Source organism: Populus trichocarpa, chromosome 10 (genome assembly GCF_000002775.5).
Source record: "Populus trichocarpa isolate Nisqually-1 chromosome 10, P.trichocarpa_v4.1, whole genome shotgun sequence".
NCBI classification, from domain to species: Eukaryota; Viridiplantae; Streptophyta; class Magnoliopsida; order Malpighiales; family Salicaceae; genus Populus; species Populus trichocarpa.
This window is the reverse complement of record NC_037294.2, coordinates 18,285,283-18,302,744: the sequence shown is the minus strand read 5'-3', so window position 1 is coordinate 18,302,744 and position 17,462 is coordinate 18,285,283. Positions and strand designations below refer to the sequence as shown.

Here is a 17,462-nt window from a genome sequence, read left to right as displayed (position 1 = left end):
TTGAAAATTATTATTACTATTTTTTATTAACAATGATATTAATTTTTTAAAATTAGATTTATCACTAATATATATGGTTTATATTCATGTTGTTTTTTTCATGTTTATACTTTGTAGGAATTTGAGCAAAACAAGGGATGCTTTAGATTCCATTAGCCTTCATAACATTGACCTAACTTTATATTTAAAATATTTGTGTTAAAACATTTTACTTTCATAATATTTTGATATTTTGTTTAAGTTGAATTACTTTAAGTTAAAGATCTATTTAATCTTGACTATTTAGAAATATTTTAAATTTTGAAATTATATTTGTTTGGTATTGTGTTTGTATTGCATAATTTATAATTAATTTATCTTGAATTTGAATTATATTTGTTGAATATATATATATATATATATATATATATATATATATATATATATATATATATATATATATATATATGAACAGTACAACCCCGAAACGGCACGCCAAAACACTCTAAAACTGAAACATTCCATTCCAATTAAAAAAACAAAACACCTATCAAAACAAAATTGACAACTTAACCCGAAGCCTCAGAGCTACCTTATAAGACTTTGGACGCACATATTTGCAAGCAAATAGCAAGGCTTGTTTAACTCAACACTCATTTTGAATATATATGTAAAAATGGCGGGGAGTATCAACCAACCCGCTGAAGCCGGTGCTTCCTCCAAGTGGCAGCAGCCCAGCGAGTCCTCATTTCTCTTCCCCAACACTTCCTCTTGTCTCTTATGTTGATTGTCCAAGAAGAAACGGTCAAAAATGCATCAAATAATCAAATATTTTCTTTGTGAAAGACAGATTTAATAACTAGAAATCAGAAACAAGACAATTTTTCCAAGTGATCTAAATCTTAACTAAGAACTTGGACCGGATAATAACAATGACCAGAAACTAACTCATATAGGGTAAGAGGTCATGAATGTAGCCCTCCCTCCTATCATGATCTCCTCAGTTTTTTTGCCAACTGGGTCTCTGGTGGAATCATTGATTCATATATCCAATGAAGTTGCTTCAGTGGAAAAGCTTCCTTTCGTACAATTTAGGAACATTTCAACCATGATAAGGAGGATCAAACTTCTTTCTTCTTTGTTTGAAGATATACGAGAAACAAATAGTCCACTTCCTCCATCTTCCATCCTGTGTCTCACCGAGCTCTTTTCTGTGATCCAAAGAGTCAAGCTTTTGATTCAAGGATGCAAGGATGGCAGCTCTCTTTGGGGTCTCATACAGACACAGTTTTTGTCGAATCAATTCCACGTGCTAGTGAAGGAAATGGGCGGGGCACTTGATATCCTACCTTTAAGCTTGCTTAATTTAAGCGCGGATACAAGAGAGCAAGTTGAACTTCTTCACAGGCAAGCAAAGAGGTTTGACTTGCTTGTTGACCCTCGAGAACTTCAAAGAAGAGAGGAGCTTTTACAAATAATGACGAGAAACAATCAGAAGAACAGCGGGAACAAGGGATTCGATGATTTTGTCAAATTGAAAGAAGTTTTGAGCTGCATTGGTTTGAGAAGTCCATTGGAATATGAAGAAGAAATTTCGAAGCTTGAGGCAGAAGCAGAGAAGCAGGCAGGCACGGGAGGACTTATTGTGGTTTCCAATATAAACAATATTATATCTCTTGTAACATCTTCCAAGTCCGTGATTTTCGTTGACAGAGATAAAGAGGAGATCAAAGAAAACTTCAAGCAGCGGTCTGCATTCATGAATAGAAATCAAGATGTTTCTTCATCTTCTCAGTCAATACTTTCAAATATACCTGATGAATTCCGGTGCCCTATTTCCCTGGACTTGATGAAAGATCCTGTGATAGTTGCATCTGGACACACTTACGATCGCAATTCAATTGCTCAATGGATCAACTCAGGGCATCAAACTTGTCCTAAGAGTGGGCAAAGACTAATTCACATGGCCCTGATACCTAATTATGCACTGAAGAGTATGGTGCATCAGTGGTGCCAAGATAACAATGTCCCGTTAATTGACGATTCATCTTCATCTTTCTCAAAATCTGAGAGTAGCAGCGGCAAGAGCAAGTTAAGTGAGAAAGCTATCGATCATATATCTGCCACAAAAGCTGCCATGGATGCTGTCAAAATGACAGCTGAATTTTTGGTCGGTAAGATAGCAATGGGGTCCCCAGAAATTCAGAGGCAGGCAACTTATGAGCTGAGATTATTAGCAAAAACCGGAATGGGTAACCGCAGGATAATTGCCGAGGCAGGAGCCATACCTTTTCTGGTGACATTACTGAGTTCCACTGATCCAAAAACTCAAGAAAATGCTGTCACTGCCATGCTTAACCTTTCCATATTGGAAAACAACAAGACATTAATAATGTCTGCCGGTTCAATTGACAGCATAATAGATGTTCTTGAATCAGGGAAAACTATGGAGGCAAGAGAAAATGCAGCAGCAACAATCTTTAGCCTGTCGATCATAAACGATTGTAAGGTGACTATTGGCACCCGTCCTAGAGCATTCTCAGCCTTGGTTGGGCTGCTGAGAGAAGGCACATCAGCTGGAAAAAAGGATGCTGCAAGTGCTCTATTCAATCTATCAGTCTATGAAGCTAACAAGGCAAGTGTTGTGGTTGCTGGGGCAGTTCCTTTGCTCGTTGAAATGTTGATGGATGACAAGGCAGGCATAACAGATGATGCCTTAGCATTGCTGGCTCTGCTTTTGGGTTGCTCTGAAGGGCTGGAGGAGATAAGAAAGAGCAAAGTTCTTGTGCCTCTTCTCATAGATCTGTTAAGGTTTGGATCCACCAAAGGGAAGGAGAACTCGATAACTCTGTTGTTGGGGTTGTGCAAAGATGGAGGAGAGGAGGTTGCAAGGCGTCTGTTGATAAATCCGAGAAGTATACCTTCCCTTCAAAGCTTGTCCGCGGATGGTTCTCTAAAAGCCCGAAGAAAAGCTGATGCGCTGCTTAGATTACTGAATAGATGCTGCTCGCAATCCCATAATCCTGTTGGATAAAAAGAGAACAAGAATATACAAAAAAGAGTGTAAATTTCTGGAAATCATATAAATTATACTGATGTTCTTTTGTTGCTGTAATTTACTATCAAAGTTTAGTTTGAAAGAACTTGTAATACATGTTTGTAAATCGTCTCTCACACGGGCTACCTTGCACTAAAAACAACAAATAAGTAACATTTCGATGTGAACCATGCCTGACTTCAACCTCCATAGCATTCATCCTCTTGGCACTGGCTCAGTAGCAACCTGTCACCAAATCAAAAGCAGGAATCCACAGCTGTTACCATTTTTAGAGTTGGTGCTTTTTGTACAAGAATATTCAAAGAAATAGCATGTTAAGTTGCTCGATTTTCAAATTGATGAACAGGAACTCATAAATCAGAGCTGCAGCATATTTAATTAAAGAAAGTTGAAATAAAAACTGAGGTGAAAATTAGTTCAGGCTGCTTGAACAAGCGAAGGTAAACTCCGAAGATCGGTACGGGGCAGTTTCACAGTAACCAATAGTTCTTGCAAGTAAAAACGTTCCTATCCTTTCACATCAAATCTTCGCTGCTGCAATAACTTTGATCCATGCCCTAGGATTCGAGCCTATTTGACATTAAAAAAGACATTAAAAAATATCATTTACTATATCACAGTATCAATCACACATGAATTTCGCATTTTCAATTGAAAAGTAACACCTCAGCAGCATGCACTCCGCCTTTTTAAAAATAAAATAAAATTGTTTGTCCCTGTCATCTACCAATAAAGCCTGCGACTCAGCAACAGTAGCTGATGGTGGAATCAAATATATTTCAATCAGGAATATAGAAAGGGCACAACCACATTACACGATTTAAGATAAATCAAAGATTCAACTGCAGCTGATTGGAAGTCCAGAAATTACTAGAACCAATACGTGTACTCACGGAGAGCTAGGCTGATAGAATGAAAGAAATAAAAGTAAGAAAAGGGTAATATGTAGTTTATTGCTGGAGCTCTTGCATTGTTTCTACACTGGATGTACATTAATTTCACACAAAGGTAAATAAAAGTAAATATACATATAGATATATAATGCACAAAAGTTACAAGAGCTCCAGACGAGACCATGCAGGTTTTACAAGGCTCTAATTCAATGTATTACAGTAAAAACGATCCTATGAGTAAATGGTTTAACTTGTGTTTAACCAGTCAAAACTACAAAGGCGAGCTTTCCAGTTCATTTGTAAACCATGATTGACATTGAACCAGATCGAATGACTGTCAATATTTACGTCTCTACCAATTCCAACTGAATATGCGAGCCATGTATCTTGTAATTCCAGTGCCAGCTTCCACTATCCATTATTTTTTGTTCTAAAGGGTTGAGCTGGACTTGCAAACCTGTGTCAAACGAAAAGTAAATTGATTCTGTAATGAGATAATAACATCCGCACTACAAAAGCACCGGGAAGTAACTGCACATGATACAGCTTCATTAAACGCATCAATAAAGCAAGTACAAGCTGCGTTTTTAACTTAAAATTAAGGACGATAAGTTTCATTATAGTTTCCTTACACCTACGTGACCTAACACTTGACAAACCATAAACAATGTGCATGTCTGAGACCCGTGTACTAGAGCAGAGTGACCAAAATATCTGCATCTCTGAAGTTCCAAGTTCTTCTACAGTATGGAAGCAAATTTTGGTCCTGCTGTCCTAGTAGACTGAAATCTTTCAGCTAGATTCTTAAAACCAAGCAATCCTACAAGGACAGAAGCTGGCATCTTGTAACACAATGAAGTCCTCACAAAGTAATATGCGATGTCCATTTCCCAGTTCAAGGGGGCAATAATGCACTTTATCAATTGTCAAAGAGAATAACAGTCATGTAAAACATCAAACTGTATAAATAAAGTCTCTTTTAATACACAAAAGCATCACATGTGTGTGTGCATGGATGCAAGCATGTGTGACTCCCAGTGTGGGTTTGAATATTCAGTGACTCGGTTTTTTAGAAGGAATACAGAGCAATTATGCAAGAGTTTTTAGGATATTGAATTCAAGGAACCTGAATCTCCTGATGTTATCTTCATTTTGTAGCCATCTGGTATTTCAAATATCTGATTTCCCTGAATCAAAGGGAAAAAAAAAGAGAGAAGTGAGCACAGCTATAGGAAGCTTTTAATATAGAATCCTAGCACCATACAGGTCTAATGAGTTTAAAATAGAAAAGCCAGAGGACCATTAAGGAGATTCATAATAACCACTGATTCTCCAACAACCTAATTCTCTATGGCCACAATATTAGGTACATGGATGAGAATTTGCAGTAATGCACCAATCAGCTTCCAGGTGAGTGTACTTCACAAAAAGATTTAACTAATTGATCCTCCTTATCATGCCATGAAATTTCCATCATCGTTCATTATGCCATTGAATAGAGTTTTTTAAACAAGGATGCTGTCCTAGGCTTCGTTTATATCTAGTACTTTTGAAAAGCTGTCCTAGAATTTGTTTATTTGAGTGTAGACCCTGCAAGCAGGCCATACCTCCTTGAAGCCTAATTTTTGGAAATTTCCTCATCAATTCATAGAAAAAATAAAAATAAAAATCAGAAAGGAGCTTCTGCTGCAGGTCCTAATCAGGGATTCTCTATAAAGTACTTCACATCATAATCAAAACAATCCGATTAACCAACAGAAACAGTTCTGACGTCCTCATGTCAATCTAACCTGTATGGTAACGTTGTCAGCCTCAAATTCAGCATTTCCATGCAGAATAACCTTCAATGCCTCAAACCGTTGCACATCATGCTTCCAGTATATATTGTCTCCAAAACTCCAGTTAATCCCTTTGTTCACAACTTTGACATTTTGCAGTCTACATCTTCCACACCTAGAGAAATGGAATTAAGATCATTGAATTTCATTTCAGCATATTCAAAAATCTGGAAGAGCGCATACAAATTTTTACCTGTTCCCATACTGTAATATTGGTTCACCATTGGGATCAATCCTGGTTGAGCCCATAACATTTTCAGCAATAATGATCAAGCTTCCATCAAGCTGGAGGAGGGAAATCAGATGAGCATAAAACGTACTAGCTTGCATGCCTTTTTTCAAACTATTAATCTATGTCACCTGAACATTTCTCCATGAGAACTCTGCGACCTCAATTTGTAGCTCAGAACCCTTAGATATGGATCCTCCATTAAACTGGTAAAGCAAAAGAAATGAAACACAATCATGATTGGTTGATCAACTTCGTAACGGGGAACTAACAAAAGCCAATCAGCCACACATTCATTATGCCAGAGTGATGACTGATGAGACAGAGAAAGATTTCTTGGCAAACAAGACATTTGCAAGCAGTTACAAGAAATGTGTGGTAGCAAAGCTTTTGCACGTTGAAAAGTCCAGCAGCAACTTGGCTAGGGACATTTAACCAGATACAGAAATAAGCAAACCAAATATTAATAGATGGATATAACACCAAATAGCCATCATCATATAACAAGCATCACGCACCATTCACTATGGAATAAAGAAAGAAATATACCCAGGCAAACCATGACAACAGCCACAATAAGCTTACCTTTTGTCTTGTGACCTCCCAAAGTGGGCCAAGAGCAGGATGCAGATAGATGAGAAATGGTGGTCCAGACTCAACATATTTATCATTACCTTCAATCTACAAACAGTAAAGAAGTTAAATAAATGGAAAGAAACTCTAAAAATTATTAACACAGCACTGGCAGACAAGCATATACTCAATAACCTTAAGTAAATGAAACACAATATGAAGGGCAGTTGACCTCAATTCTCAGAGACAAACTAGGGCTCTATACTATAATTAAGAGGATACCTGAGGAAGCTCTATATCACAATGTGAAAGAAGATCGTAGGCATTCCGTAAGATATCCAAGAGTGCACCATCTGGAGTCTGCATACAAGCCCAAAGTAACAGATTAACATGAGGAATATTGATCAAGTCAAGAGATTAGCGAGATGCCACAAATCAAGCTTCAAAATTTGGTATCCAAGCTCAAGGAGCTAAAAAAAACACTTGGAAGTTTGGAGACTCACTGATATTTCCGATACATACCGGTACACAAACAAGTAGGGCTTGTAAATCAATGATTCAATTGTTGATTTATTACATCCTAATATACTCTCAACTACATAGACACTTACAGATTTAAGCCACTGATCAGTCCTCAAATGACTGAGTGGGGTCCAAGATAACCAGCTATACAAAACAAATCGTGAGCTGAGAAAATCTAGATGCTTATGTCTGTGAGATCATAAAGTAGAGACTAGTATCCACCAGAAAGTGGCTTCTCAAAGAGAAATGATTGTGCTAAGTTAGAAAACTAAATGCAATTAGTGGAACTTAAGAAGAGAAGGAACAAAAAATGATCTCAATAAATAGAGAGAGGAACTAAATCCCTTCCATGGATTTGGAAGAAAAAAATTCCATCATCAAATTTTTTTCAAACTGCTGAGAACAAGTATAGTAACTAGCAGAATTTACAACCTGATGCAAGGTATTGTCAGAATGTCTTCTTTTCCTCTTAGCAGATGAAGTAACCCTTCTTCGCTCATTATACACAATAAAGGTATCCAGCTTATCTGCACACGTGTGTTGACAGGAAGATTTTAATTACCAAAAAACATATATCTAAAATTTATATTAGAAGAACATGCATTCGCATGTCTATGTGTGTAATCCTCATGGGCACATTATATGCTACAAGGTTCAGAAAGAAAGCAAGACAATATTGTACCTTCCACACCCTTGTAACATCTGGATAAATAGGTGTTTGTGAAATTATCTGCAATATTTTGCATTGTGCATTCCAGCCGACCACCATAGACACTGCAAGTAAAACAGCAATAAGCGAAACAGCATCCAGGGAAAAAGTTGCTCAACTGCAGGTGGGGATTAAAAAATTTCAGAAGGAAAGATGGATATCATTAAATAGTGAGGATAGATCAGACAGTACTCTCTCCTCAATATACTATCTGGAGAAACAGAGAAAACCTGGAACAAAGATAACTACAGTAGCAACGTATCAGATTTCTAAAGTATTATAAGAATACCTTCCAAGCTGAAAAAGAAAAATTATCAAGACTCATTCCTGGGATCGACAATTGATTTAAACACTCAAGTTCTGCATATAAGAATTTAAAAATCAAATCCCTCATGTGATATCTAATCACATTTAGACAATCCCCCTTGTCGCCACTTGTCCAAAAATATGTTTGTAATCCAAAGTCTCACTATGATGTAATTTATACAAAGCATTATGACTTATGTAGAAATCACCCTAAAACAAAATACTAGCAATCAGACTGGCATACAGAGCACAGTACATATTTGGTATAAATGGAGTACCAGCTAGAAAACATCAACGAGTGAAGTATGTACCTGTGACAGTTCCCATAATGGTCCATGTATACAATTGGCTTTTTTGTATTCAGAACCATGCCTGGCAAACTTTTTTCATTGTTACTTGATGCAACTAACTCCAGAGAAGGTAAATCCACATACAGAATGTTTGTATTGGCAGGGAACTCTGCCTGCAAACTTAACGAGAAAAACAAAGTTAAAACAAAGTTTTGGTAACAGGGATGAGCATGTTAAAAAATGAATGAAAAAAATAACAAATTATCCAGACTGAAACACACATCATAATACTAATTTTAAACCAAACCTCAAACATAAACAGATGCATGTCAAAGTATTAACTACATAACCACAGACCATTATTAACATTTATTTCCTTCAAGAATTCCAGCACTCAAATTGCCACCTAATCTTAAAGGGAAACTAAAAAGACATGTTTTCAAGTTTGCTATAAAGATTCTGAGCCTGCGTTACAGAGATTCAATTAATCATCAAAATCCGTGCATACAGACATCCATGTAGCTAATTCAAAGCACAAATAGCACACAAAGTTATTATAAAGAAAGCTAGTACTCCCAAGAAAATGATTTCATACCCGTTAGTTGAACAAGGACCGCCTGTGATTTCAAACTTATCAAACTCGGTGTATTCAATGCATGACAAGCCATAAGCCCACTGCCCATCAAGATTCTTCTTTTCAATAAGGACATTAATTCCTTCAGTAGCCCCTGAGTTGCGCTTACAAGAGGCGAACCCCAGTTTCTGTTACATGTACACATTGTATAACAAGAACATGAACCCCAAAACAATGTCAAGAGAATTCATCCAAGTACTGTACATAAGCATTCTTTAATCTGAATATAGTAACTATGCGCAAATGTTCTTTTCTTTATCATTCAAGCTCCTTATTTAGATGAAATATATGGGCATGGATAAACACAAATACAAAGTATGAATATTTGCAGTGCTCCCTTATGAGAACACGAGAGAGTAACAAAATCAAATTGTCAAATATGATTCCACCTTTCTGTGACGTAAGCCAATCCCTGCCAGTGCCAAAAGGGTCAAATCCGTGGCAGCAACAACATTACTGACTTGTCGCACAGTAGCACCTTTTCTATCATGATCATAAAACCACTCGAAGATGCCTTTGTCATAAGCAAGTTTCCAAATCACACCATGTCCACCGGGCTTGCATACAGGTGCAAATGGTTTCGTAACCAACCACTGCCCATCTTCAGCACTAATAGCTGGAACAAGAGGCTGTCAATTCATAAATTATGCTAGTAAGTGAACACCACTAACTAGTGAAAAACCCGAAGAATAAGAAGAAGCAAATATTTAACATATCTTCATAACCATATAAAACCTGTTCAAAAAGTTGGAAACTGGATTGACCTCTTCCAAACCAGCTCAGCCTTTCACAAAGAGAAGTGATATGCTCATGGTTATTCTTAGCAGAACTTGTCATGATTGCTACAGGGGTAATGCACTGCTTTCCATATATCTTGAAGTACAAGAACTCTCTAGCCTGACAATGATGAAAAAATATGGATATTGTTTCAAAGAAGAAGCAGTTAACATTACAAACCACAGTTATGAGCTCAGACATAAGCTTTCTTCTTTCCGAGCATCGAAGGAATAAAGTAGAGATCTTCTACCTGGAGATCTCTTATAAGACCTTCCAATAAGGTCCGTCCACAATAAGGAAGCATGGCAGCAGGAAGGCATTCGCCAGTGTCAGGGTCAACCAAACCAAGCCGGTCAGCAGAACCACCAAGAGGATAAATTTCTCCTAGATCTGGCAAACCCTAAAATAAAAGGATCTTATTATTCTAGAAAAAACTGTGGCAAATCCATTGTTTTAACAGAACAATAAACTTTAGGTGCTAACCTCAATTCCCCACAGAGCTGCTTGAGATGCATACTCTGTATTTTTTGAAAGGTCAAGTCCACTAGGAGCGTGAATTTCCAAAAACTGGCATTCCATTGATTCTTTTATGTGCTGGGACCAATTTGTAGTCTGCTTTTTGAATGTTGACTGGAAAAGAAGTTCCAGCACCATTATCTGATATCTAAGCGAGCATTTAAATAAACAATTTCAAGTCATTTGAGACAATCAAACGAAAAAGGAAAATGTGAATAAGATTCTAGCTAAACTTCCTCTATTTGAAATATCTCTAGTGCAGAATCTCATTCCTCATTGTCTACCCAAATCAGTAGCCCTAACATGAAACTTTAATAAGCCTATCCTCCACCCAATAATACGCAATACAATCATCCAGCAGGCAAAAAACTCACTCTGGAAGTTTATGTAGCTGATCAAGTAATCGTTCACATTTACCTTGGTAGCTAAATGAATCCATTGCAAGCAAGTAGACCCTAAACTCCATATTCATCAAAACCCTAAACCCCCATATGCTAACATCCCCCAATTGCCAACTTGATCAAATTCAATTACTCCTCTTCTAATTCTCCAATAGTATCTAAACCCTAAAAGAAGAGTTAAAAACTCTAATCCAGTAATAATTTTAAATCACGAAACAAAACAACGAATACCATGCAAAGGTTGTTCTTTCTCGTTCAAATAATGTATATAAAATTAAAATATCTCCATTCCAACACTTAAAAACCATAAATAAAACAAAAGCAAAGCAAATTTAACAGACAAGACAGGAAAATAAAAATTTAAAAGGAGAGAGACTTACCCAATGACACCTCCAATACAATCATAAAACTCCTCGACCTCGCCTAAACTCTTCAGCAACTTCTTCAAGTCCTTGATCTCCTCATCAGTCAAATTCTCCCCATAATTAATCCTCTCTAATCCTTTATTACCATTATCACTCAAATCAAACCCCTCAATAATCTCCACTAAACTATAAAGCGCGCTCTTAACGGAAGTCCTAACAGACTCCACCGCTTCACTCTCAACCAACTCGAATCCCTCCAAACTAACCACGTGCTCTTGACCAGCGGCGACCAAACACTTGAGCAAAAACAACTCACGAGAGGTTAAATTAATTGAATCCAGAAACCTAGAAACTCCTCCAATTTTGAAAAACCGTTTGACGCGTGAGTCGTCGTTTAGTACTGATTGTTTGCCGTTTAATGTTTTGGAGTGAGCGAGCTTTGAACGGAGAGATTGGAGTCGAGAGATTTCTTGGTGGAAATTGAAAGAGTCAGGTGCAGGTGGCGCGTACTCAACAGGCGCAATGGAAACTCGCGTGGTCAGGGGCTTGGACGGAGAGGAAGAGAGTGAGAGTAGAGGAGGATGAAGAGAAGGTTTCTTGAAGGGGAGAGATTTGTTGAAAAGATTAATAGAGTTGAAAGAGAAGAGAAAATCATTTCTTTTTTTGTTGTTATAACGAAGAAGTATGTTAGTGGATGATGAAGTTGCGGCATTTGTTTTAGCCATAGATAACAGCAAGAGAAAAGACGGAGTGTTCGAGAGGGAGAGAGAGGAGGAAGAGGGGATGAACTGATGAAGGGAAAAGGGAAGTTACTCTATAATAGTGGAGGAGGAGATTTTATTTATATTATTATTATGTCTATGTTTAAAAGGGAGGGAGGGAAGGATAAGACGAGATGCTGGGAGGATATACCGAGGGGAGAGAGGGAGGGAGGGAGAATTTTCTTCACACTTTATGCTGAAACTGAGGCGCCTCATCTTTGTGCGTATGATTTTGGAGTTTTGGATTGGCTGGCTGTATTTTGTTGGATGGGAACCCATCCATCCACGGCCGTTCCTTTCTCTCGAGGGGGTGTTAGGCTCTCTTGTCTAACGTGCGTGGATGGACGAAGGAACAATTTTGATTTGGGCTCCATACTTTCATGGGAGATGACTCGGAGGAGCCCGAATTGATCCATTTTTATTGGGCTGGGCTCAAATGAGTCGGGCTTTATTTGTATTTTGTAAGATAGTGGTTTGTTCCGGACTTTCTGCTCCACAAACTTTATTCATAAAAATAATAATCGCCTTAATTTCTTTAATTTTTATGTTATTTTCATGGTTTGCAAGTGGAATGACGGTCGATGCTTGTTTACACTATTTCTCATGGGACGATTTTAAATATGCAATGGCATGCCCACAGTTATTGCTCAATTGTTGTTGCACTTGATCCTAATGTTTAAAGGCGTTGTCAAGGTAAAAATATGTTTATTAATATGATAATAATTATTTTTAAAAAAAATTATTCAAAAATATATTAAACTAATATTTTTAACATTAATATATTAAAACTATCAAGAAACACATAAATAAATTAATTTTAAGCAAAAAAACATCAAATTGTTTGTAAACAAAATTTAAAATGCACAGTAGTGGTTGCTTTTAACAAAAATTAAAAATGCATTAAAATTATTTTTTTATTTTTTTATTTTTTTTAATATCAAAACATCAAAATGAGTTAAAATAACCAGATATATAATTAAAAAGTTTATTTATTTAAATTAAAAATATCATACTATTTCATATTTAAATTACTTGCAAGGGGTTGTTGCCTCGTTTTATGCCAAGGCAGGTCTGAATGGATCAAAATTGGACTTGGGTAAAGTATTGTTCACCACTTTAAAGGCCCGAACTCGACTTGATCCAAACAGCAAATTTATTATATATTTATGGGCCAAGTCCACTGCTCTTAAATATGAGAATCTTACAACGGGCTTTCCTCGAGAACGTAGAACTATTTCAGATCACGTCAGAGTTCGCAAAGAAAATGAGACGTTTTAAAAGGGAGCATTTTCCTCCGCTCCAGCTCTAGCCTGCCTACTTCTCCTCGAGGATTTAAAAATGCCATCACAACTCTGAAATTCCCAGTGTGCTCTTAGCTTTCCAAATCCCTGAAGCACTGGTAGGGTTTGCAGCGCTCAACCAAATATATATATATAGAAAATCAAGATTCTGGGCCGAGGTAGAGTACTATATATATATACAAGTTAATATTTCATGCCGGTCTTGACAATGAATATTCGACCGTCTCCTCCAGAAACATAAAAAAAAATAAAAAAAATTAAGACCGTCCCCTCACATAGAATTTTATATTCGAGATAATCGTTATTTCAAAACACATTCCATGTCGACTGGAGAAGGGATACAAGCCCTTGTCTGACTCTCTTGGATATGAGAATCTAAAGATATTTGAAGCACTGTTGGTATATTTTTCTTTCAATTTAGTAGTAGCTAGAGAGTTGAATTAAATGAAGACTAGAAGCCACATCACAATGTCTTTGCTTCCATAAGGAAATTCTAGAGTTCATTTGTCAAAGCTGATCATCTGTATTTTCTACTTGCGTGTATCTGCGATCGTCTCTGCATTTAAGCCTTGTATATAAAATTGATTGTTGAATCGTGAAATCGTGATCCATAGTAGCTTAGCTAGGTTGAGAATGTAATAATAATTATTTTTTAAAATATTTTTTATTTAAAAATATATTAAAATAATATTTTTTTTAATTTGTTTTTGATATCAATAAATCAAAACATTATAGAAATGAAAAAAAATTTAAAGTACAATAAAATATAAAAAATTTAATTTTTCTTTAAAATATAAAAATAAAAGAGGTTTAAATATTATACTAACCACTTTTATACTCAAGTAAGGAGGACAATTGTGACGTCCAAGTGACCTCATGTGAAAAATGAAATGCGATGTGTAATATACAGGTTTGTATTATTATTTTTTACATAAAATGGTCCTTACCAGTAAAGAAATTGCAGTTTAGTTTAGAATTTACAACTATTGTCTACATTTTTTTGTGCAGGAGATTTTTGCATCTGGATATGCTTTTTTTTTTTTTTCCTTTCTCTTCCAACCTCGAACTTTTAACTTGAATATAGATATGAGTTAGGTTAATTACACCCGCATACATAAATTGGGTTAATGAATCTTTTTCTCGTCGCCTAAACCAATCTCTTGAAACATGTAACTCTTTTACTTTTCAATTTATACCGAAATAATATATTCGAGAATTCAAATACAAAAACCTAATCGGGAATTTAAATTGATGTTGTGATGTTGCATATCAATGCTGAGTCCCCTTGGTAGATTCGAGAAATATATTATATATGGTCATGAATAATTAGAAAACATCATTCCGTGCGCGCCCGAACTTCGAAAAGCTTTCAAGAATTAGAATCCAGTATAAACCAAATTAAAACTTGATTATAATGTTGGAAAATTTGTTTAAGAAGATGGTTAATTAGTGCATTTGAGAACAAATTAAAAGTGAAAACCACTTATTTTAGATTAAAACTTTGTTGGAATTTAATTTTCAATATAAACTTTTTCCAACTTAGAATATTAACATAATTTAAATAAATTGTAGGTGAATAAAAAATTAATCTTTAAGGATCATTAATTGACATGTTTTGATACAATCTAAAACTTTCTAAAAGTTTTTATATATCCTAGGCATGAAAGCAACAAAACTTTCTTGATATTTATAAAGTGAAAAATTAAAATTAGATTCAAAGAATATCCAAAATTTTAGAAGGGAGATGTCATAAACAAAGTGAGGTTTGGACTTAAATCCACATGTAAGAGCGCCGGCCCGAGCTCGGGCTTAGATTTGAGTTTGGATTCATTGTAAAATAAAACTTTTTCAAAGTTACATGAACAAATTTTTCAACACAAAAGTCACATGATTTAAATTCATTTAAATTAAAAAAATTGATGTTTAATTCTAGTTTACTGTTGGTAATTAAATATTTGTTTTTCATGTTAAAACTTTTCTTAATCTAGAGCTCATATTCAATCATTGTAGAAAGATAATCAGATAATATTCCTTTGGTTTATTAGACCTTGTTTAGAAGTATACTTATAGAAGGTGATGTTGTTAGAATTTTAAAAGGTTTATTGAAAGAAGTGTTATTACACCAAGTAAGCAGCAATAAAACCTTAAGAACAAATGATTGATCAATAACAACAATAAAGCTTGATTATCTTATAAAATATTTCAATAAATAAATACAATTTCAGTTCTTATTTAATTTTATACATTAATATACATGGTAGGATTGTGATTCTATTATTTATGCAAGATTACATGCACACATGCATATAAACATATGCTAGTGTTTTGGTTATGATAATAAATTTACCATGATCTTATAAATTTACAGAAGAATATAAACTAAACATATATGATCACTGGTCTAATTATTATTTGGTAAATTTTTGTACAACATATAATTGATATTTCTTTTTAATGTGTCTGATACAAGACAGTTAGCTGATGAATTCATAGATTAAATTAATAGGCAGAATTTCAAGAAAACAATCTTAAAGAACGAACACAAATTGCCATAACCTTCGATTTGAGTTTTTGATTGACACTAATCATATTAATTAAGAAAGATAATTTAAAGGTAGAACTCGTTTTCAAAATCAAAATTCACTCTGAAGATTATTGCTTCTCTTTAAAAATTATACATTTCCTATTTATTTTTCCCCCCTATTTACGTTTTGATTTTTTTTTTGGTAATTTATTGCTTTCCTATTTTGCTATTGGTTGTTTAGGGCAAGCTATTTATGCTAAGTCTTGGTTTTTTGCTACTAGTCATCTTTAAATTAATAATAATTTTACAAACCTAGAATTTCTCTGCAACTTTGAGCTAGTTGTTATTGTTTCTAGGGTTTTCGGTAATTAACAGACTATGTGTATCGTTATACATTGTGTCAAGAACATTAATTTAGTGTTATTGTAAAATTATTATTTTTATTTATAATTGACCCTAAAACAATTAACTCCTTTGTTTTTTTTACAAATTTATATTCTCCTAGTACAGAGTTCTACATAAAACTAGTAAGTTTGAAGCTCAATTAGTACCGTGTTTTTCTTTCTTAAATTTTTTTTTTATCTTAAGTCCATTATTTATAATAGTAAAAAACATAAAAAATAAACTAAAAGGAAAGTGAGATTTAAATAATGTCTTTTTTACTATAGCTCTAGACTTAAATTCATTATAAATTGAAATAGTAAAATTATATTTTACAACCCATGACATAAAAATTTGGTATGGCTGGTGAGAGTAGTTAAATTTTTTTATTCTTTTTTAAATAATAAAAATACTAAAATACCTTTATAATAGAACTGGCATATAAAGGCATTTTGTCTCTTCAACTTCAAATACACAATTAAATTACTAGAATATTCTTGAAATAAAAAATAGTTTTGGTTGATGGTTATCTTTGTTTTTTAACCTTTTCTTTTGTTATTGTTAGATGGGATCAGAGACAAATCTATACTTTAATATTTAAAAATACTAAAACAAGGTTAACAAATACATTGCACGCATCAACGCATGAAGGATTGTTGTGGTCTTTAAAAGAGACATGTGGCTTCTCTCTTAATAGCCAAATCGTGGCTTCTTGGATATTGGCGTTTGAATCCTTTCGGTGCATGGCACATTTATGTTTGGTTGGCATGTGTCCTGAATGGATCTTAGATTTGATGTCGGGAGCCTTCCTTCTCATTCTCTCTCTCCTCCTTAGTTTTCATATTCGACTCTTTTAATTTTAGAGCTACCCTTTAATTTGTTTTTTCTTAGATTTAGTTCATGTTCTTTTACTTTCTAATTTTCATACTTGACCTTTTTGTAAGGTTTTGATTTTTTTTAATTTTATTATTCAATATCAATTTGACATATGTTGTTTTTTTTCTATTTTAGCTCTCATTCTTTTGATTTTAGTTTTTTTCTTAACCCTTTTATGCAAATTTTATTGATTTTCAATTTCATCCCTCAATCTAAATATATGGTGTATTTTTTTTTCAATTTGATCTTCATTCTTTTGTTTTTTTTTGTCTTTTTATTAAAGTTTTTTCCCTTTTGATTTCACCCTCCAATCAAAAGATTTTTGTTGCACTCTAATTTATTTTTTATTTTGATTTATTTTATCATCATTCTTCTAATTGCTATTTTTTTAGAACCTTTTGTATAATTAATTTTTCTTTCTAATTTCATCTTTCAATGTTTGATTTGTTAGGGATTTTGTTTTACGGTTTTTCCATGTAAGGTATTTCCAGCCTAATGACATGGATCACGAGTTTAAAAAGTTAATGCA

The 17,462-nt window shown here is 34.5% G+C and overlaps 2 protein-coding genes across 3 annotated transcripts; one reads left to right on the top strand and one right to left on the bottom strand.

Annotated features, from left to right (window-relative positions):
• The first annotated feature begins 880 nt into the window (after window positions 1–880).
• On the top strand, window positions 881–3,131 carry LOC7490317 (U-box domain-containing protein 1). Its single transcript, XM_002316161.4, has one exon. It carries the CDS (start codon window positions 947–949, stop codon window positions 3,011–3,013), a length of 2,067 nt encoding a protein of 688 aa, XP_002316197.1. The 5' UTR covers window positions 881–946; the 3' UTR covers window positions 3,014–3,131.
• Window positions 3,132–3,965: 834 nt separating this feature from the next.
• On the bottom strand, window positions 3,966–12,063 carry LOC7490316 (UTP--glucose-1-phosphate uridylyltransferase 3, chloroplastic). Of its 2 annotated transcripts, none has more exons than XM_024610284.2 (16): window positions 11,106–12,063; window positions 10,292–10,472; window positions 10,059–10,208; window positions 9,796–9,928; window positions 9,421–9,647; window positions 8,993–9,159; window positions 8,419–8,577; window positions 7,775–7,866; window positions 7,525–7,619; window positions 6,853–6,930; window positions 6,583–6,678; window positions 6,129–6,203; window positions 5,962–6,053; window positions 5,721–5,883; window positions 5,057–5,117; window positions 3,966–4,387 (listed from the first exon to the last, which is right to left on the bottom strand). In XM_024610284.2, the coding sequence occupies exons 1-16, from the start codon at window positions 11,813–11,815 to the stop codon at window positions 4,275–4,277; spliced, it is 2,592 nt and encodes an 863-aa protein (XP_024466052.1). In that variant the 5' UTR covers window positions 11,816–12,063; the 3' UTR covers window positions 3,966–4,274. The 2 variants fall into 2 exon arrangements, with proteins under 2 accessions (XP_024466052.1, XP_002315147.1); XM_002315111.4 differs by having other exon boundaries at window positions 9,421–9,660; window positions 9,767–9,928; window positions 11,106–12,062.
• Between the last annotated feature and the right edge of the window lie 5,399 nt (window positions 12,064–17,462).

Coding starts and splice junctions, on each gene's coding strand:
- LOC7490317 (XM_002316161.4), top strand. CDS start 947: ATGAATGTAGCCCTCCCTCCTATCATGATCTCCTCAGTTTTTTTGCCA.
- LOC7490316 (XM_002315111.4), bottom strand. CDS start 11,815: ATGGCTAAAACAAATGCCGCAACTTCATCATCCACTAACATACTTCTT. Junction 10,473..11,105: donor TGTATTGGAGGTGTCATTGG/GTAAGTCTCTCT, acceptor ATGCTCGCTTAG/ATATCAGATAATGGTGCTGG. Junction 9,160..9,420: donor TTGGCTTACGTCACAGAAAG/GTGGAATCATAT, acceptor TACATGTAACAG/AAACTGGGGTTCGCCTCTTG.